This window comes from Tetrahymena thermophila, assembly GCF_000189635.1.
Source record: "Tetrahymena thermophila SB210 genomic scaffold scf_8254719, whole genome shotgun sequence".
NCBI lineage: Eukaryota > Ciliophora > Oligohymenophorea > Hymenostomatida > Tetrahymenidae > Tetrahymena > Tetrahymena thermophila.
Window position 1 is genome coordinate 202062 of NW_002476484.1, and position 21520 is coordinate 223581.

The window sequence follows — 21520 nt, forward strand, 5'->3', positions numbered from 1 at the left end:
TGAACAAGCAGCAAATCAATAGAATTTTAAAAATTGAACTAAATTTACTTTTAATTATTTTTTATACATTTCTTAAAATATATTTGAATTGATAAAAATAAATTTACAAATAAAGATAATTAATTGATTGATTTATTGAATATTTGAATTAGAAAAATTGCAAATTATGCTAAAATAAAAGACTAGCTAATCAATAAGAAACTAGCTAAATAACTACTTAAGTAATTTTATTAGGTGTTTGATTAATTGATTTTGGATTACATAATAATTCTGTTGAGTGAGTATATTATATTATTTATTTATTTATTAAATAGAAAAATTTTAGTTATTTATTGTCGAGTTATTTATATACTTTTTAAATTTTGTATGGTAAAGTAATTTAAGTGAAAGATCAAACATTTAGTTATTCTTTTTCTGTGTTTATATTATAAGGAAGTAAGGCTGGATTAACTTCCAGCTAGTTGCTGAGAACTTTGTTAGAATTTTTGTTATTTACACTGACTACTCTGAGGTAGCTAGATTTTTTAGGCTTAGTCCTGTTATTTTAGTTAGTGTTTAAGTTATTTTTTGATGGGCTTACGGATTTCTTATTTGACTAATTTATTACGTTTTGCAGATTATTGTGAGCAAAATAGAGTTTGAAGTTTTATTGTTCTTCGAAAGTAGTATTTTCTTCATTGGTTAAATAGAATCCTTAAATATTATCTACATCCATTTGTTGATTAGGGATGAACGAATTTTCTCTTATGCGGTTTGTTTAGTCAAGTCTTAGTTCAGAAAATTCATCAATTGGTTAATTCATACTAGTTAAATTAGATGATTAGACTATTCCTCTGCTAGCTAGCGAGAAGTTCGAGTTATGTCTTCTATTTTAGTATTCTGATGGATCAAATGTATTGAGTGAAGTTACGTTATTCATATTGCTGTAGGCTCTGTGATTAATTAGGGAATATTCATCACCTTCATTGACTTTGATAACAAAAAGATTAGGTGCACCAGGTATTTATTGGATCTTTGATCCATCAATGCCATTTCTTTCTTCAATAACAATTATTTTCTTGTCAGCTTCGCTTAGTTTAAGAGAAGAAATTAATGATCCTGAATACCTATTTTTAATGAAAAAAAATCAAATTAATAAGCTTTTTATTATTAAGTTATATAGACTACGATCTGTTCATGTCTCGTTCAGATGGGAAGGGACTCTTACGTGAGCCAAGGATTTAACTTAAATTAGAATGTGTTCTTTTTCTGTTTTGAATAATGCTTTAATCTTGATCAATTACAGATCCTTGTGCTGTTTGCTACATGTATTTCTTCTCATCACTGATTAAAGATTCTCCTCTCATATTTTTAGTATTAGAAAACTGTGAAATTCTTGAAATTTATGATTTTTCATGTATTTCTTCCAAGCTATTTGGATTCAGCATTTTCAAGGATGTCTTCTTTTAGCTGTTTTTTCTAATGTAATTGGGTAATTCTTCAACTGTTGAAGTCTGCTTCAAGGACTACTTCTTTGAAGTTTTACGAGTATATGTTGATCTTTAAATATTTTAAATAATAAGAAAATACTCTTAAAAATAATAAAATATACCTTTCCTCTTTCTCAAACTGGGGACAAGTTTACTGTTTGAAATAAGACTTCTGATCTGAATCAACTTCATCTTGATATTCTTCATAAACTGAAGTGTTAATCAAATCTTCATAATTTTGAGAAAACAGATAAGCCTTATCTTCAACTATTTTTTTAATGCCTAGCGTTTATTCTTTTTTTCTCTTGATGCATCTTCTGAACGATTTAATTTGGTATTAGATAGATTGCTCTAGCTTTTTAATAATTCTATCTTTTGATTAATGGTAAAATAAGTAAGGGCATTTCATGACAACATGGTTGGATGATTAACAAGAGAAACATGATATTCCAATTGTTTCATATTAATTATTTAAAGTAACACAATCTTTTAAATAACAAAAAGCTTCTTTTTCATCAGGAAAGCTTTAAATAATTTCTAAAAAGTCATACAAAGTTATGTATTAAATCTGAGTAAATCCTTTAGCTTTTACCGATAAACTAGTAGTATAATCTTAAGAAAAGAATTCAACCTGACCAAAGTATTCATTTTTTTTCAAAACTTTAAAAACATTTATTTAAGATTTGTTTGTTTATTATGAACCAATTTAAACATAAACCTCAACTTCTCCTTAAACAATGAAATAAAGACAAGGCATGATCGGTCTATTTGATCTAACTATAAGCTCTCCTGGTCCAAAAACTTATTCTTTAACCTTTGTAGATAGCTTTTCTAGTAAACTTGTATTACCAAAGTGTTTACTATTAAAATAAAAATGTATCAATTAAACATTCTTAAAATGTAAATAGATAGATAGATTCATTAAAATTCAATTTATTTTGAGAATAATAATATTAATAAAAGTAATTCAGATTATGTAACAAAAACCATATCTATTGCAGCTTATATCCTTAAAAATATATAAGCAATAAGGAAGGATCTTAAAGAAAATAATTATAATTTTAGTTATGAAAAAAAATAATATTTAATTTTTAAAATATGATTTTTTTCAGCAAAATCATTTCAATTTGCTGAAACGAGTTTTATAAATATTTTGAATTTGAAGTTATTTTAATAAATATATGTATGTAGTGATTGATTACTTGAGTACGGGAATTTTTTTGAACTGCTTTATGAAAACATCTTTAACGATCTCTTCTTGTAGGTACTTGCTTAAGTAGTTTAAGCTTTAAATAGAGTCTTATTTTTGTTGCATTCCCTCGTTATTCACGTATTCTATGTACTTTTGAGCTTATATTCTCAATGAAGGAGAAACCTCATGCTGATCAAGATATCTGATATAAAAATAGAATTAATTAAATATTTATTTATTTTTAATTCATTTACTAATTTAGACTTGAGAGTTGGTTTAGCAATTTTGTCTTTTTCTTATTGATTTAATTAAAAATTTTGCTAGAGTTATTTATGATATAAGCAATTAAACCACAAGCATAGAGTGAACAGAATACAAGAAATATCTTTTCTCTACTGGTAGAAGGTAGGATATCTCCTTTTGCATTTGTCAAAGTAATGACAGAAAAATAATAAGAATTTAGGTACTGCACATCTTTTGATTGGCCTATTAAGTTATATCTGCTCAGCCATCCTTAATCCCCATTTGATTGCTAATCTTTGCCTTTTTATTATTATCGTTTTTTTTGTTTTTTTACAATATATACAATATTCAAATTATGCTTAAATAATTCTTAAAAAAATAAAACAATGCTGAATAAATGTTTTACCTATTTAAAACCATATGCAGCTTATTAGATGGCAATGATAGATAATCGTGAGAAAAAGTATTGCAAGATTTGAAAGCCCATTAATTTGTTGATAATTAGTTAGGACTTCTCTGACCTTTTCGGAGAGAGAATCAATATAAAAATACCTTATAAAAAAGATTAATGATGTATATTAAAAGGGCTCAACTATCAAGCTAAGAGCTGTGATTAGATCAAATATAAATGTGCTTTTAAGGTATTTTAAGAATATAACTTATTTGCTCGTAATCAAAATGCCTTTATCAAAAAAGGCTGTGTTGAAGAGCTTAAATATATCCAAAAAGAAAATAATAGCGCATATTAGCTTTATAGGCAAATCAGTCCCTATTCCGAAGCTGTAATCAAGTGGAATAAATACAAAATTTAAGAGTGTTATTAGTAAAATAAAAAAATCCCATAATCTCCATATTAAGCTAATCGGATTAAAATAAGGTAGCTTTTTATCAATTGTATTTTAAAAATTTTAAAGTTTAAGACCCATTTTGTAAAATACTATATAAACAAACTTAAACTTTTTTTTTAGATCCCTAACAAAATGATAGCATATTGTTCTTTTTGTTATCCATAAACGAGTGGCATGTTTTAGTTCTTTACTTTATCTAATATTATCTTTATCACAAAAATCGTTATAATCACAAGCACCTTTATCGTTTATGCAGTCGATTTACAATTTGTTTAAAGTTTTAGGGCGCAAAAATATGAGTATTTTTTTCATAGCCCAAGCAAAGTGATTGATGTACATAAACGACTTTAAAATATTTCCTGTAAATGGAATAAATGTTTGAGAAGGAGCTGGAATCTTTTATGCTGAAGCTAATTAACTTTATATCTTCTTTGACGAAGCAGGCACACCAAATGTGCTGCCTACATTATTAATCAAGTTACTTGTGTGGCTCATGTTTGAGAATAGATTATTATTGTTGTTGCTAATATGATTTATAGATGGCACTAAGTTATTTGTTGATTCTTTCTAATGTCGAGTCACAGCAGTATTTGCAGCTAAGGCTGAACCTGGTTTTGTGACTGATAATGAGTTTATATGATGTTGTCTAGTTTTTATATCATTTTAAAATTCTTTATTGTTGTTGTTATTATATCTTATTGGAGAATTCCCTTCCACAAGAGAGTTTCTTTTAGGAGTCAGCTTTTGTCTAAGAGAGTTATCACCCTTTATTATAAAATTATGTAAATGTATTCATTTTATTGTCTTATATCTGCTATTAATCAACCACACACGCATAAATTTAACTTATCTCATTTTTACTAATTAAGTAATTCATACGATAATGAGAAATAAAGAAATTTTGTTTTCTATTTTGGTATTTATAAAACAAACATTATTTTCATACCAATCATTATTAAATCTAATCAATCTAAAATTTACTTCGTTGAAAGCTGGAATATCGTCTTGTGAAAAGTCTTGCTTTGGCAGAAAAATATCTTTGTTTTCTAAAAAAAGCCTACTTCTGACTTCTGCTCCCTCTCTAGCGCCTATATTATTCTGTTAAATAATCTATTACATTTCTTCTCCTTCAAAATGCTTAGAAGATATGTATTAGGACTAAGATGCTGTTGGTATTAAAGAAACAGGCTAGAGATGGAGTGTATCCTTCGAACTATCGTTATCTAATAATAAATTTCTAGATCCAACTCTAGAATGAGTATTAATTTTCGCTTGATTATTGGATGTTTTAGATCCATTCATGTTTTAATTATTATTGTTATATGCAGCTTGCTAATGAATAATTTATGACAAACTATTTTAACGCTAAATCTCTTCCTTTTCATCTCCAAGAGAAGCACTCTTAATCATAGGAATTGCTCAATAATTTAAAAATGTATGTCTCCTCTATAGTAAGTAAATGAATATATCTACTTGAATTGCCTCTCTGCTTAATATTTGATTCTAGAATCACGGCTAAATACTAACTAATATCTTTATTTGTTGATTTGATTGGTGTATTTTTTAATGATTGTTTGCTTTTTTTGATTGATAAAGAAATTAATAGCGATTTATCTAATTTTTCAGTATCTTCTAAATATCACAAAAAAATTGCAAAACTCTATTTGGAAATTTTTTCGCAGATAATTATTAATATTCCAAATTTTAGACAATCTTACATTATCAATAACTAATCGAATAAATAAATCAATGAGCTAATGAATGAATGAATGATCTTAATTATAATTTTTCTATCTGCCACCTTGTAAACAAATTGCTTTGATTTATTTGTTAATTTTCTATTTTTGTTTTCTTAAATTTTGTTAAAAGACAGCCAAAGAAAAGTAACAAAGAATATTATTATTTACCGAAATCCACTATTTATAATAATTAAATTATTTCAAAAATCTTTAGTAAATTATTCATTTAATAACTAGATAAAGAAATAAATATATATAAATCCTTTATCAAGTAACTTAAATAAAATAAATTAGCTAAGATTTTCTATTATCTCAGTAAAGAATTTTGCTAGTTACTACTATGAATTTATACACGAACTATTTATGAAGTTATTATTAACTCATTAGAAATCGGTTAGACATATTAAAAATTTTATATAAAGATAATATTTCTGGTTAAATCAAACTAGCATTTTGCATAAATTAAACTCATAAAATTGTATTGCTAATTATTAGTTTAATTAATGTCAATAAATTAGTTCATTATCACGATAGCATATAGCAAATTTTATTTTTGGCTTTAAAAATAAATTTAGATAATTTAAGAGTCTATTTTGTCATATCAATAAGCACTATTTATTTGTCCAATGATTAAATTTATTTACATTTAAATACTCTTAATTAAGTAATTTAGCAAAAGCTCTAAATTTATTTTTAAAATAATAGCATCTTTGTTATTGATTGGATAAAAGTTGTAAAGTTAAATAAATACTTTTATTTAAAATCATAATTTTTTCAATAAATTTAACATTTTTATGTTAATTAATTGTTTAATAAACAAATTAAACTAAATATTAAATAAAATATTTTTATAGATTTTTTATTTTTTTAATAAATGCTTTTTATTCTTTTAAAAAAAAGCATTTTTATTTTTTCAAAAATTTTAATTGAAAATGTTTTGTAAATTATTTTTTGTTTGTTTTGGGATCTTAGAAATTATTTGTGAAATTTTAATTGTTTACTTGGAAGATTTTTAGATAAATTTAATATGAATAACAAATTAATATTAACTTGAAGATATTTTTATTGAAGTAAGCAATTTAATTAAAGGTTGGAAATTAATAATTGGTACGCATTATTTTCTAAACGATTTTGAATAAATCAAAATACAAGAGTAAAAAATTTAACTTTAAAATAGAATTGAAGTAAATTAAACTATAATAAATTTTAATTAAAAAACAATAATAATATAATTTATAATTTCTTGATATCAGCAAAAATATGATTTAAGACCAATCTTTGATCACTTTTGATTATCGGTATATTAAAAGAAATTGATCTTTTGCATAAATTTGTAAGATTAATAGCTTAATATTAATTTTTATATAAAAAGCAATCAAAAGTTTGTATTATCTCCAGAAAAAGGTTCGACTTCAGTTAGGCTTGAGTTTTAGTATTCATTAAATAATAATTATTCTTCATAATTGTTTCAAAAACTCATTTGTTTCAAAATGAAATTATAAAAAGTACTACTGATTTTAAAAATGAAGAAGTTTATTTGCAGCTTTCTGATTTAATCTCTAGTACCAAAGACCAAATTATAAAATCTTTTGATTTCTTAATCTAGTAAAAAAATATTTTATCTCAAAATATTAGTTTTATATCATTTATTTTCTTAATATAGCCCAAATTTATCTGCAGAAAAATATTTTGGAGATAAAAACTTATCGTATCTTAGTAAAGCATTGGCTTAATAGTAAAACCTAAACTCTTTGAATTTAAATCTTTAGTAAAAAAATATTTTTATTAGAAGCAATTTAAAACAAAATATTTCTTAATTTCATATTAATTTTTTTTCTGTTGAGAAGTCTGTTTAATTCTGATTGAAAAAATCTTTCATTTACAAAGAATTAAGATTTATTTTATTTATTGTCAAATAGAATTTTTTATGCAAACTAATTAGTTAAATATTTTGTAAATTTACTAATTGTTAAAAATATTTAAATTATGACAAAGATTAAATAAACTATTCAACAAAAAAATTTTATTTATTCTTGAATTGCTAGTTTTTTTTGAAAGACAATTTTTGCAATTTGTAAAAAAAATTTTTTTTTTTTTACTTATAAACAAATTTTAAGTTGCAATTAAATTGGAGATGTAGGTGCTTCTTAATTTGCTGAGTCTATAGCGAAATTAAATAGTCTTACTTCTATTTCTATTAACTTTGGGTATTATTTTATCATCCATTTCTACATTTCTTTTCAATAAATTTAAAATCAATAAAGGAGAAATTCTATAGGACATTTAGGGGCGTAAAAGCTTGCTGAGTCCATAAAAACTTGTGAAAATCTTTCTGATTTAGATCTAAACTTTGAGTAAATTATATTTCTCTGATTATTTTCTAAATTCAATTAATATTAGTGAAAATCCAATAACTGATTAAGGCGTTATAGAACTCAGTAAAGGAATATGTTAGTGTAAAAAACTTACTTCCTTCAAATTGTCTTTTAGGTATTTATTTATTTATTAAATTAATTTAAAATTAATTAAATAAAAATAAAGTAAAATTAAAAGTAATTACAATTTTGAAAATAATGCTTTATTATTAAAGCATAAATCTAAATATTTATGGATTGAAAGTTATAAATTTAATTTAATTTAATAGATATATGACACTTACTGATATTTCTGTTGCTTTGCTTGCTGAAAGCATAGGAAAATGCTAAAACCTTAGATTTTTAAAAATTTTCATACCGTAATCTAGTTTATTCAATTTTTGATTTTTGGAGTTAAATTTACCAATTGTCAAATTAATTTGTTATAAAAAAGCGGAAACATAAATAATTAAGCTCGAAATATTACTAATTTAAGTATTTCTAAGTTTGGATAATCAATCGTGTAAAGCTAAAATTTGATTTACTTTCATTTAGACATTAGGTAATTCAAATTTAATTTAAAAAAATTTATTTTAGTTTAATTTATAAACTTAGTGCTTAAAATATCGGCGAAAATGCAATATTAGGTTTAGGAAGGTCTATTTCTTAATCATAATCAATTGTAGAATTTATTCTTGATGCAAGGTAATAATCTAATTATACCTATATTTAAATAATAAAATTTATTTTAATAATAAGTTCTGAGCCTAATTTGGTTTCCAATCAAGGTTTTATGTATTTTAGAAAGTAATGTTTATTGAGTAAAAAAATACTCAAGATGCTAATTTATCTCTGAATATTTGAGTAAATTAAAAATCAGAAATATATTTTATTTATTAAAGTATGATTTAATTAATTTATAACTTATTGTAAATTTTATGTCAAATATATTTTTATAACTCTTAAATAAACATCTAAAAAAAAAAAATTATTGAATTTTTAAATTATTACAACAATATATAAAATACAAAAGATACTTTAAATAAAATATCTGTATTCCCCAATAAAATATTTCCTATTTACATAAAACTTAAAAAAAAATGATAATTTCTAGAGTTTTATTTTATTTATTAAGTGCAAAAATGTTTAATTTGAAGAGTAAAATTTGATTAATAAATAAAATAACATCTGAAAACAAATATGACATCAGATAACAAAAGATTGCATTGTTAAAAAAAATATATAAATTTAAAATTTTACTTTTTTTTATTAGCAATATTCTTAAACTATAATTTTATTTAAAAAATAATTTTTGATTTCAAACAAAAAAATACACTCTTTAAAAACAAATATTTTAGATTAGATAATAATAAAATATTAATTTAAATTTATAAGCAAATGATTTAAAGTATAAATAAAATATTTTTATGATTTACAAATAATTAAAATCATATTTTTATTACTAATTGCTTACGTGAATAAAACTATTTCTATAAAAAAATATAAAAATATTTTGAAGTATAAAAAACCAAATTAAAAATATTTAGGAATTTAAATAAAGGTATTTTATTTTATTAATTTAATTCTTAATTGCAAATAATAACGATGATAAAATACTCAATTTTTATTATGCTAATTTTAAAATGAATTAATTAATTAGCATTAAAATTTACTTTATTAGACCGTTAAAAATAAAAAACACAAAATGCAAACAAACAAACAAAAAAGCAATTAAAATTAGAAGAATTTAGAATAAAAGTTGTGAATAAGAATCACATAAAACAAAAAAATAATATATTGATTGCATAGAGGTATATAGAATTATAATTAATTAATTAATTCAATAAATTATTTAATTGAGAGATAAAGTTTACACATTAAATTAAGAACCATAAATATATAGCAAAATAACATTTACAAAGATTTTAAAATTTGTCAATAAAAATGAGCTTTGCTAAACCTAAAGATAAGAGAAGTTGCTCTAAAGAGTAGATTAAATCCCCATAAAGAGTGTCTTCTGGAAAGAAATTGATTCAATAAAATATTCATAATAGGCTGATTTTAAACCCATACAATAAACAATAGTAGAATCTTTTTGTGTAATTTACAAAACGTGAACATACACCTAACTAATCTCCAAGTTCAAAAGGTCATCACTTGCATACTATATCTGGAGATTAAATGTCAAGCCCAAGAGAAACAAAAAGTGATTCATTTGAAATATACATTTTTTAATTTTAATGCATTAATTATTAAAAGGGTTTACTTACTAAGCAAGCAATATTAGATTAAACACATCAATATCTCATGTTGACCGCATTGATAAACTAGAAGAAAATCTGAATAGAGTTTGTTACAATTTAGATTCAATCCTTCCATTATTAAATTTATTAGACTCTTAGCTACTAAAAAATGGGTAAATCTAAGATTAAAATTTGAGCAATAGCTCTTCATCACCAAATTTGTTTTAAAAGAATGAATCTTTTTTCACTTTGTGTAAGAAATTAAATGATCATGAGACTAAGATTTTACAATAAGAAAAGGCAATTTAAAGCTTGAAAGAGAAAGTAGATAAAAAAGATAATGGTTACTCATTTTTTAATTAGTCTTCAAATAGAAGCTTTTAGATAGGAGGAAAGGAAAATATGTAAAATGAATTGCAAAATGCGATTAAATAGTTAAAATTAGAAGAAAGAATTTCTTAAATAGAAGTAAACTTTACCAGAGAGTTAGAATAATAAAAATAGAACAAATCAAATTCATAATCGTAAAGGGAGCTTGAGTCATAGATATCTTAATTATAGAAACAAATTGATGAAATTTAGGCGTAGTAAGAAAAATAACGTTCAATATAAGAATCTTAATACTCTCAGCTACAAAGCAATATCATAAATATATCAAATAAAATTCCAAATTTAAATTAAAATTTTGCTAGCTTTTAAAGAAATTCCGATTCTTCTTCAATTGTAAATAACTAATTAAATGCGATTAATGACTAAATATCTGAATTCAAGGAGTTTAAGCAATTTTGCTGGAAAGAAATGGATAGTCTTTGGAGAGTAAATTAATATAAATGCATTAATTATTTAATGAATTTATAAATTAAAAAATTGATTTTATTTCATTATTTAGAACATCGGTCATTTGTTTTGCGAAGTAGAAATGAGGAATTTAAATGATTTACAATAAAAAATAGACTCTTAACTGCAAGAAATACCTTCTACTCTTTCTCAGCATGAAAAAATTCTTAAAATTTAAATCATAGAATATTTTAATTTACTTTGTAAAATATTGAAAATATAATAAATGACTTTTTATATTAAATAAATTATTAATTTTTAATAAATTTTAAAGCTTCTATTGAAAAATTCAATCATTTAAATCAGCAAAGATTAATGAGTCAACTGAAGGAATATAATCAACAAATTGATAAATTGTACAAGTAACTTTAATCTAGCTACAACAATTTCACCTTTAAAGAAGTAGATATGTACTAGCAAGAGATTGAAACTCTTGAAGACAGATTTATTAACATTAAATTTTAAATTGAAGGCACAAAGCAAAAAATGATTTTTGAGCTTAAAAAACTCGAAGAAAAGCAACAGTTGTTAGAATTATCAAAACAGTAAATCAATTAGATGATTATTAATTAATTAATATTTATTACTTTAATAGCAAATTTTTATAATTTTTTATATTGATAAGTATATACAATTAATCGTTTTAAATTGTTTTTTAAAGGTTTATTTTTATTAATTTAAAGAAGTATGATAGGGATGGAGTATTTGAATAAAGAATTAGTTAAATAAGATTTACTTATAATAGATCATCTAAAATAGAAGGTAAGCTAATATTTATTATAAGTAAGGTGAATGAATATATAATTTATAACTAAAAAATAGATTAAATAACTTATGGATGACGTTGGTAAAAATATAAAATAAATATCTGATGAGTCTGATACTATTATGTATAGGCTAACTAATCAGATTAAAAATGGAGTAGTAAGCTTAGATAGGGCTAAAAGAAATTCTAGTTCGTTCTAAAAGTCTATTAGGGGATCTGAGTATGATAGTTTTATGGGTATTAAGAACGTTCGTAAATATACTTTTGGATAAAGTGATGAGATTATATATTAACCATACACTTAGAATTAATTTTTCATATAGCTTCAAGCAATTCAAACAGATTAAGGAGATGAAATTAAGGAGTATTGATTTAATCATAAATATATACATAAGATTTTCCAATTGCTTATATTAATTAGCAGTTATTTAACCAACTAATTAACAAACAAACTAACTAAAAAAGAAAAAAACAGCAAAAAAACAAACAAACAAATCAAGCTAATTTTATTCTTTAATTTTTTTAAAGTTTTGATATACAAACAAATCAACCACTCATTCATTTTATAAAACTTTTGGTTAAAACTTTAAAAATAAATAATTATAATAACAATAAAATATTAAAATAAATGTAATTCTTCTTTCTTGCTTTTCTTTATTTATTTATTAAATTATGTGCATTTTTTGAATCTCTATATTAAAATCCTTAAAAAAATATATTCATTATGTTCAGCATTTAAATATAAAAAAACTTTATTCGGCAAGCTTATTTATATACAATTTTGAAAAGTACAAAAAAGTTCATAAATCTGTTTTGTTGTAGTATAAATAAATTTCATAATTTTAAAATACAATAAATAAACTGCCTTCCATCATTTATTAAAAGAATTTTTTATAAGAAAATAATGTGAATATTTATTAAATTTTTTAAAGTTTCTATTTTGCATACAAATTAAGCTCAAAAAATTAAAACACCAATTTTAATAAAATAGAACAAAAATTATTTTGTGCATATAATTTGGTTAAGAAACAAATCCAAGAAGGTATGTAATTATTAGGCAAAAGTGTTTAGTATGTTTCGAATTTTTTAATATATTCATATTGGGAGCAAGCCATTTTTAAATTTTTACAGTAAAGAAATTTTTTGATTTTTATTTTCACCCAAAAAAGTAGAGTACATTTTTGAGACACCATTCATAAGTTTAATTACTTAGTGGCTTGATCTGCCATCTTAATAAATTATTCAATAGAATGAAATTTGTTGAAATAGTCAAACTTTTTTAAGATGCATAGATTTCTCATCAAAGTCAAGATATTATTTTAATTTCTAAAAAAACAAATCCTTAGTTAGAAACTTTTAAATTTCTAAAATCAATGATTTGAATCACCAACCACCCGATAATATTTAATATTCATTAGATTCTGTTTTTAAAAATTACAGAAATATCATTTTATAAGGTTACTCAGCAGATTTTAAAAAAATCAAACTATCTAACAATTATGTTAAATAATTTTGTTAATTTTTACAAATAAAATATTTTTAAAAATACAATTTTATATTAAAAGCCTGATTTTAAGTAAAAAATAAAATAGCATTTTAAAAGGATGAATGATACCTAAGTAAAATAAAAAAATAAAATATTTAAGATTTTTAGCAAAAAAATCTTATTTTAAAGAAAAGCATTTAATAAGAATTAATTGGATAGGCTTAACTTATTTGAAATAAAAACTTTGTAAAACTTAAAAAAATATATAAATAAATTTATTTGTTAATTGAATGAAAAGCTTTTTTATATTATAAAAAAGTAGATTTTAAATTTATAAAAATTTTAAAGCAAAAAAGGGCTTATTTAAATTAATTATTTGAAATTTATTGAAGCAAAATAAATCTTAAAGTTTGTGGATAATTTTTCTGTTAATTTATAATTGAATGTTAGCCTAATTAATTGAGTTAGTTAGATTTTTTAATTTTGTTGTTATCCATTTGTAGTTTCTATCTATCTATCAAGTGAAAATGTCAAAACTTAAATAAAATTTGTTAATGTTTCTGGTCTTTTAATGAATGAAATCAATAATTTTTTAATAAATTTCTAGCAACAAATTTTATTTAAATATTTCTATTCAGTAATAAATAGAGTGAAGAAGATTTTTAAATATTTTGATTTTATTAACAATTTTATTATTTAAAAAATAAGCTTTTATAATTGTAATATAAAAAATACAATACAAATTAACTAAAAATATATAAAAAACTAAGCAGTATTATCTGTAAGTAAATAATTTTATTTGAGATAGACCTGAAATATATTTAGTAAGTAAATATTTTCAAAAACGATGGCGAAATTTAAAAAATAAATTTGAAAAACAAGAATCTGATAAATGATTACTAATAAAATTGTGGAAGAGGAAAAATAAATTATATTTCTTAATAAAAAACTTATTTAATTGATTAATAGTGTGATAAATAATAGAAAGAAATTTGAAGTTTGTTTTTAATTTTGAAAAAGCGGATTTGGATATAAATAGTTTTTACTTTATTTTTTTGTTTGCTTATTTATTCATTTATTTTTTTTACTTATTAATTAATTTGTGAGCGTATTTTTCTCTTAGATTATTTTTAAAATATAATTTATTAATCATTCAAATTATAAAAAACAAATAAATTACTATAATTTTTATTCAAAACAAAATCTTATTAAAATAATAATAATAAATGCATGCAAAATTAGAGATATTTATTTATTTATTTTCTCATAGTTTTATTTTTTTTCTTTTATTTAATGCAAAAAATTTTAGAAATGACCCTTTAAACTTCTCCTGATGGTGTAATTCTGCTCTAAAATATTCTGACTAATTTTTTTTTTTGAAGATATTTGGTATTTTTTGATTTCTTGAATCAGATCAAGAATGAGATAACTTTTAATGTGAAATATTGAATATCTATCTATCTATATGATTCTGTCTATTGTTAGAAAAAAAACAGGTAATTAATTGCGATATTAATTAATTAAAGGGTTTGCTTCCTTCCACTTTTTTGAAGAAAATGAGCAAAAAAGATAAGAATTAAAAAAGAAATATTTAAATATAACTAAATAAATTATTAATTAAGAATTATGATTGATTGCTTTGATTTTGATATTATTTTTTATACAAATGAAGGAGTAGAAAAAAAGGATTCATTTAATTGGTTAGGCGATGAATGGATTTATTAAAAGAAAAACTAAAAGATTTGATGTTTATTTCTTTCTTTGTTTCTTTCTTTATCTATTTGCTTGTTTGCTTGACTTGCACAATTAATCAATCAATAAATAAATAAAGATAGAGAGAAAGTAAAAAAACCTTAAAGAGAATAACAACAACAAAAAATAAATTAAAAACTAACAAAAAAAAAACGAACTTTTTATATAATTTTTTTGAAAAAAGTAATTATGGAGCAAACGCTTACAGCTAAGGCACTGGCTCACTTACCAGCTTATTTGCCCTTGCAATCATTCTTCCTGGAGCAATACTACTCTAATTCTTCGTCTGGGTCTAAAGTCAGCAATATGTCTGGCGCTAACCCAAATAGCATCAATTAAAATTCATCTCTTACTTATCCATCTCATAGCCAGACTTCATAGTAATAGCTAGAAAATATAGGTTCTGGCTCTTCTTCTGCTTTGCCTTCGAGCTATCTAGCAAGCGGGAATAATTCTTCTACAGCTTCTTCTAAAATATTATAAAGCTCACAAAATTAGCAGATGTCTTTATTGCAACAAACTATGTCATCAGCAGCAGGCAGTAGCCACTAACTTTAGCAATTAGCTTCTCAATTACAAGCATCTTCTTCTTGCTCAAGTCAATCTCAACAAAATCAGTTGCTTATGATGGAAATGCTCAGCAACTCTGAGACTAGCGAAGAAGGCAATCAGTAAAGCACCTTACAACAATTAGCTCATTAGCAGTTAAATTAATTAAAGAAGATGGAGTAGAAGTATAAAACAGAACTTTGTAAAAATTGGGTTTCCAAGGGAGTTTGTCAATATGGATAAAAATGTCGTTTTGCCCATGGAAAAGAAGAGCTAATTGAAAGATTGGCTATGAATAAAAATTATAAAACGAAACTATGCTCAGCATATCATAAGGAATAGGTGTGCTAATACGCTGCTCGTTGCCATTTTAAGCACGATGAGCGCCCTGTTTCTGAAATTCGCTACTAGCACTTCTACTAGAAGCACATTTGCTCTTTCGACGATGAAAGCATAAGGCAATTTAAGTTTGGGTAGACTCCAAAGCGTCTCCCTGTTTTCAAGTAGATGCTAGGCATTGAGTTGACTGAAGAAGATCAGTAAATTAACATAATGGATATCGAAACTGCTGAGTCTAACTTTTCTCTGAGTTCCTCTTAACAAACAAACGCAGCATTGAATTAAATGATGATGCTCATGCTCAATTCCGAGAGTAGTAATATTCTTGCTAACTAAACAAGCTTGTAGTCATCCTAATCTAGCTAAAACTCTCCATTTTATTTAATGAATTACCCATCCAATGACTCAATATCCTTCTAAAATAACATTAACTCTATAAGTAATTTCAACACTTTGAGTGGTTAGCAGAATGGAAACTTTTATATACCCTCTGGGGCTTCTTTCTTCAATAACAACAAAAACAACTCTGCAAAGCAATCTAACTAGGATAAAGATTTGAGCATGATTAGCAATGCTAACACTGCAGATACATCAGAATCGATTTCCGTATTCTCTCTTGCAGATAAATACAATAGCATTCCATCTACAGAAAAGTTAGTCTCAACAAACTTATTTGCTTGATTTAACTTAAAAAAAACATAAACCAATCCAAAACCATAATTTTCCTTTATTTCATATTGAATTAATAAAAAATTTCAGACTCCTCTTTTGAAACTATCCAACCATATTAACGAATACTTTCTTACAATATTTTTTCTTTAATTTTCACTTTTGCTTAATGAAAGAAGTGGAAATAAATAAAAAAGATATTAAATTTGATTTTAAAGAACCAAAAAACAAAAAAAAAATTTAAATTCTGAAAATCTCAGCCAATAACAAATTAAATAAATAAACAAACAATTTTAATAAATAATAGGCGCGCTTAAAACGAATTAATTGGATAGAAACAAATAAAAAAATTAGAAAAAAAAGAGAGCATATTAATAGACAATTTTTGAATTTTGATTAAAGATTGAACGTAAAGAATAAAAAATAATAAGTTCACTATCTATCTATATATATATAGTATAAATAACATAGTAATTAATAATAACTAAATTAATAATAATAATAATAAATAAAATATATAAAAATATATATTACTATAATTTATATTAAAAATAAATAAAATAACTGTAATTTTACTTATTTAAAGAATATTCAATTGTATTAAATAATAATCAAATTAATTAATTAATTATTTATTAAAAAACAATTAACCTCTTCTCAAAATAATCTATTCAAATTTCTTTTAGTTTAATTACTTTCGCACAACCATTCTATCTATATAAACACATACATATTTGTTTAAAATTAATATTTAATTTAAACTTTATAGTTCTATAAACTGAAATTTCATTAATAAACTTAAAGAAAAAACGTTGTATTTTCCCTTTTCAAATAGATAGATATTAGAATTAATTTATTTATTAATTAAAATCTCGTGAATGTGTAAACTAATAAATTTAGAATACTTTTAATTTTAAATTTATCCATTAATATTTGATATTAAATTAATTAATTTATTTTTAAATTATCAAGTTAAATAGAATGATTTTATTAAAATTTTTATTTATTTATTAGGTTATTAAATAAATTCTTTTGTTATAAAATTTAATTAAAAATTAATTTATAATCTATTTAACCCAATATAATAACAGTTCTAATTAATTTAAAGGTTTGTATATAAGAAAATTTTAGGTTTTAGTAATAAAAAATAAAGCTGGGGGGTTTCATTCTTTTTAAAATTTTATTTTGAAAAATGATTTATTATGATGTATTTATTATTTATGAAAATAAATAAATTAATATTAAATAAATACAATTAATAATTGGTAATTTTTTCTTTATTTACTGATAAATCATTAATAAAAAAGAATTTAATAGCAGAATTATAGTCATATTTGCTATTTTGTTAAATTAGTCGCTCACATATTTTGGTATAAATAAATCAAGATAAAAATTAATATGATTGTTAAATAATTTTACTAGCATTTTTATTTTTAAGTTATGCTTGTTGGTTATTAGTTATTTATTGATTTATTTTTGTTCAAAATCCTTTGATATTTTTTAGAATATTTTTTTGATTATTAAAGAAAGAGACTCCAATGTTTTCCTTTATTTAAATTAGCAAATGCAAATTTACTCCTATAAATACATAATATTTAAATGATCGATTGATTAATAGATAGATTATACACTTATTTATTAATTTTCAGCTTACCTTTTAAAGACAAAAGCAAATGTTGAGGAATAAAGCTAAATCATCAAAAATAAACAATATAAAAAATATAAAATCTGATATTGATTTAATTAACACAGAAAGGATATTCAAAATAAATAAATATCTAAGTTATTCAACATTTTAAGAAAGAATATTACGATTTCTCAGAAAATAGAACAAAAGCATAATTTAGCAGAGATTTCGAAAAATGAGTAGTTGCGAGCTTACGAAAGATGAGATTTTAAATATAAAAAGATTCAGTTAATAAACAACTGATGGTTCTTTCTAAACATATGATTCATGCACATACTATGATTTTATGTTATAAATGTTAGTGAATGATTTTAAAAATGATTTAAGCAATTGTATATATCGCTCAGAATGTCCTAGCTATGATACAATGATGATAGTTATGACTGTTTGCTATGCTTATTGTCTGCTAAAGTGTTGCATTCTTTTTATGGTTTATTTCTACTAGAAAAATAGAGTTAAAAATATTTCGAATAATATTTCAAAAATAAAAAACTTTGATGAAGATGTTCAGCAATAGATTCAAAATAATTAGAATAATCAATTGTAAAACAGTGTGTAAGATAACTAAGAAAGAAAAAGCAACACAGGTAAATATTATCTTGACGCTGATAGTATTGAAGAGCTAAAGACTTATGAAACCAGTATCAAAATGAATATTTATGTGGAAATGTTTATGGCTGCTAGAGATTTCTTTTTGTTCAGAGGGTTAGGCTATTTTATTTCTTATCTTTATGATGTCGTTTTTATAAATCCTACAATTGGAAATAGTATTTCAGAATAATCATTTTAGTGCTCCATCTAAAGTCCAAATAATATAACTGTCAACGATTGCGAATATTTGAAGAAAAATACATATTTCTATTTATCAAGTGCAGATATCTGCGTTATTAGATATCCATTTTTTTCCTTAGAAGGAGAAGATAATGTAGAACAGTAATACAGCTTAATGTACATTTACATCATCCTTTGGATTATATTAGAAAGCTTTGCAGGTTCCATTCTTTTTTTTAACACTTAAGTCCTGTCATATGTCAATGAAGGAGGTAAAGAACCAAAAGATTACAACAAAAAAATTCTAAATTACTCTAAAATTTTCTTTGTTTGTTAAGCTATTGTTTTATCAGTGCTAATATTTGTTTTCAGAATTCGTTTGTACTTCCGCTTCGAGTCTGCCCAAGTAATTATATTCTACTTAGTATGGAAAAGTCTTGGCTTCATGCTACTGTTAGATTAATTTATAAAAAAGAAATATCTCTCAAAGGAGCTTTATATAGATATAGCTTATGATAAGGACATGGATTGGACTAAAAATGAAAAAAATAATTATGAAAAGGCAAAAGAAAGAGCTGAATAATCTTTAGATAAAATGGGGAGGAGCTTCATAGAAAATTATAAACATTATTTACAAATAATACACAAAAATCTTGAGAGCAAATGTGCTTAAAAGTAAAGTTAACAAAAAAATAAGATAAAATTCTAATGGAATTCTTATTTAATGTTTGTGTTATGCACTCTCGGTTTAGGAATCATTGGATACTCCCTCTGTCTGATTCATTATTCAATCAATAAAGACAGCTCTTAATAAGACATCCCTAATACAATTGAATTATCAGATTTAAACACCTCAAACTTTTTGTTTGGTAAATATTTGAAAGCCTAGGGGCTCTATTGGTTTGGATTTGTTTTCTGCATGCTTGAAAGTGCTATTTTTGAAATATTTAACAGTGTTCTTTTATTGCACAGCTACTACTTACAATTGTTCAAGCAAATGGCTAGCCCTGAAGGAGAATAAAGCAGCAATGAAGAGCAAGAAATTCAATGAAAAATTTTACTTAAAAAAATGGAAATTAATATTGAATTTAATAAACATAAAAAATAAATCATTTAAAATTTGTTTTAAATTGAACAAAAAATAAAAAAAAACATTAATTTTCTCTAAATAAATATATACTTCGATCTGTTTGTTTTTTGAATTATTTTTAATTATTAATCGACTAATTTTGTTCAGAAAAATAAGGCTTTATTTTAAAGGATTGGATATTAATATTATTATTATAGATGAGAGAAACTATTTTTATTAAATAAAAATAAATTGTTTACAAATAATATTTTTAATTAAGGTATCAAAATGTCTAATGAAAATAATTTGAAAATTTAATGTTATTTGAAATAAAAATTAACAAATAAAAGGATGGATTTTATTGTGAAATAAATATCTCTTTATTAAAGTTTTTTAAATTGAAAATAATTTTGAATTATTATATGTTAAAAAATACATAAAATATTTTAAGATTGAAGCACACTTGCTACTTTATGAAAATATAAATGAAAACATATTTTATTTTAGATTTAATTTATGGTTTTAGTACAAATATTATAAAATTTGATTGACTTAAATACAAATTTTTGATATAATTTCTTAATTAAATATTAACAAGAAACACATAATATTAATAAATAAATAAAATTATTTTTTTTAAAAACTCCATTCATTGCTTTTTAATTTTGAATTAATCATCTAAATACTCTTTAAAATTAAATGTATCTGATCCTCCTCCTTCTATTTTAAGGTCGCTTAATATGTCTTCTATTTTTTACATTGCTCTCTAAATTTATTTTTACAAAAATAAAGAAAAATAATTTAAAACAAATTTATTTTAATACCTCCTTTTCTTTTTACTCCTCTTTTTCATTTTAACCATGCTTGGTCTACTTTTGACCTGTATATTCTTTTTCATGTAGAAAGATCATCTTTTTTAACCTTGATATTTCAATTGTATCACCACTCTTATTGGGAGTTAGTATTCTAAATGCATTCATCAACTCTTTCTTTTCTTTTTCCAAATCAGTCTCTATTTATTTTTCTGTTAAATCATCATCTGGTATAAAAACTCTCATTAAATCTTTATATGTGAGCTTATTATCCTCGTTGTAATCTCTAAATTTATTTTCTTAATGCTTTTCTCTTTTAAGTTGCTCTTCTTTTTTAATCATCGCTAACTCATTTAATGCATTTATCTCTTCCTATTTATATTTTTAAGCAAACATGATGAGAATCTTCCACTGATGATAAAAAGTTTATTTATTTTGTTTGCCTCGTTTAGAGAAAATTTATTAGAGGATTAATCAAAGTATAAAAAATATGGAAATTAACTTCAGTTATATCATCCACTCCAATAAATTTAAAGAATTCTGTCAACTATTACTTCCAATCTAATTACGCTGAGTCGTCATCTTTATTTTATTATTTGTTTATCTCCTCTATCCAGCCAAAAATACCTTCTATTTCCCTAAATATTTTTTTATCAGCCATTTCTTATTAATAAATAACCAATTTTTTTATAAAA

General features: G+C 22.9%; 6 protein-coding genes across 6 annotated transcripts; 4 read left to right on the forward strand and 2 right to left on the reverse strand. All coding sequences in view use genetic code 6, as the record gives it.

Moving 5' to 3' along the window:
• Nucleotides 1-391: 391 nt before the first annotated feature.
• Nucleotides 392-5162, reverse strand: TTHERM_00394480 (cyclic nucleotide-binding domain protein; the record flags this gene model as incomplete). Its single annotated transcript, XM_001011920.3, has 7 exons — nt 392-1106; nt 1168-1539; nt 1592-2329; nt 2672-2863; nt 2916-3204; nt 3311-4517; nt 4734-5162. 7 exons carry the CDS (start codon nt 5160-5162, stop codon nt 392-394), a joined length of 3942 nt encoding a protein of 1313 aa, XP_001011920.2.
• A 1589-nt stretch (nt 5163-6751) lies between these two features.
• On the forward strand, nt 6752-8701 carry TTHERM_00394460 (kinase domain protein; the record flags this gene model as incomplete). The annotated part of the gene is made up of 11 exons (XM_001011918.2): nt 6752-6789; nt 6864-6923; nt 6998-7096; nt 7155-7259; nt 7609-7698; nt 7756-7845; nt 7892-7981; nt 8136-8225; nt 8300-8407; nt 8461-8550; nt 8605-8701. 11 exons carry the CDS (start codon nt 6752-6754, stop codon nt 8699-8701), a joined length of 957 nt encoding a protein of 318 aa, XP_001011918.2.
• A 1088-nt stretch (nt 8702-9789) lies between these two features.
• Nucleotides 9790-12062, forward strand: TTHERM_00394450 (hypothetical protein; the record flags this gene model as incomplete). Its single annotated transcript, XM_001011917.1, has 6 exons — nt 9790-10051; nt 10105-10904; nt 10978-11128; nt 11200-11470; nt 11609-11687; nt 11748-12062. The coding sequence occupies 6 exons, from the start codon at nt 9790-9792 to the stop codon at nt 12060-12062; spliced, it is 1878 nt and encodes a 625-aa protein (XP_001011917.1).
• Nucleotides 12063-15118: 3056 nt separating this feature from the next.
• Nucleotides 15119-16498, forward strand: TTHERM_00394440 (zinc finger C-x8-C-x5-C-x3-H type protein; the record flags this gene model as incomplete). Its single annotated transcript, XM_001011916.3, has 1 exon — nt 15119-16498. The coding sequence occupies one exon, from the start codon at nt 15119-15121 to the stop codon at nt 16496-16498; it is 1380 nt and encodes a 459-aa protein (XP_001011916.1).
• A 1850-nt stretch (nt 16499-18348) lies between these two features.
• On the forward strand, nt 18349-19995 carry TTHERM_00394430 (transmembrane protein, putative; the record flags this gene model as incomplete). Its single annotated transcript, XM_001011915.3, has 1 exon — nt 18349-19995. One exon carries the CDS (start codon nt 18349-18351, stop codon nt 19993-19995), a length of 1647 nt encoding a protein of 548 aa, XP_001011915.1.
• Nucleotides 19996-20662: 667 nt separating this feature from the next.
• TTHERM_00394420 (hypothetical protein) lies at nt 20663-21486 on the reverse strand (the record flags this gene model as incomplete). Its single annotated transcript, XM_001011914.2, has 3 exons — nt 20663-20779; nt 20838-21197; nt 21328-21486. 3 exons carry the CDS (start codon nt 21484-21486, stop codon nt 20663-20665), a joined length of 636 nt encoding a protein of 211 aa, XP_001011914.2.
• Between the last annotated feature and the right edge of the window lie 34 nt (nt 21487-21520).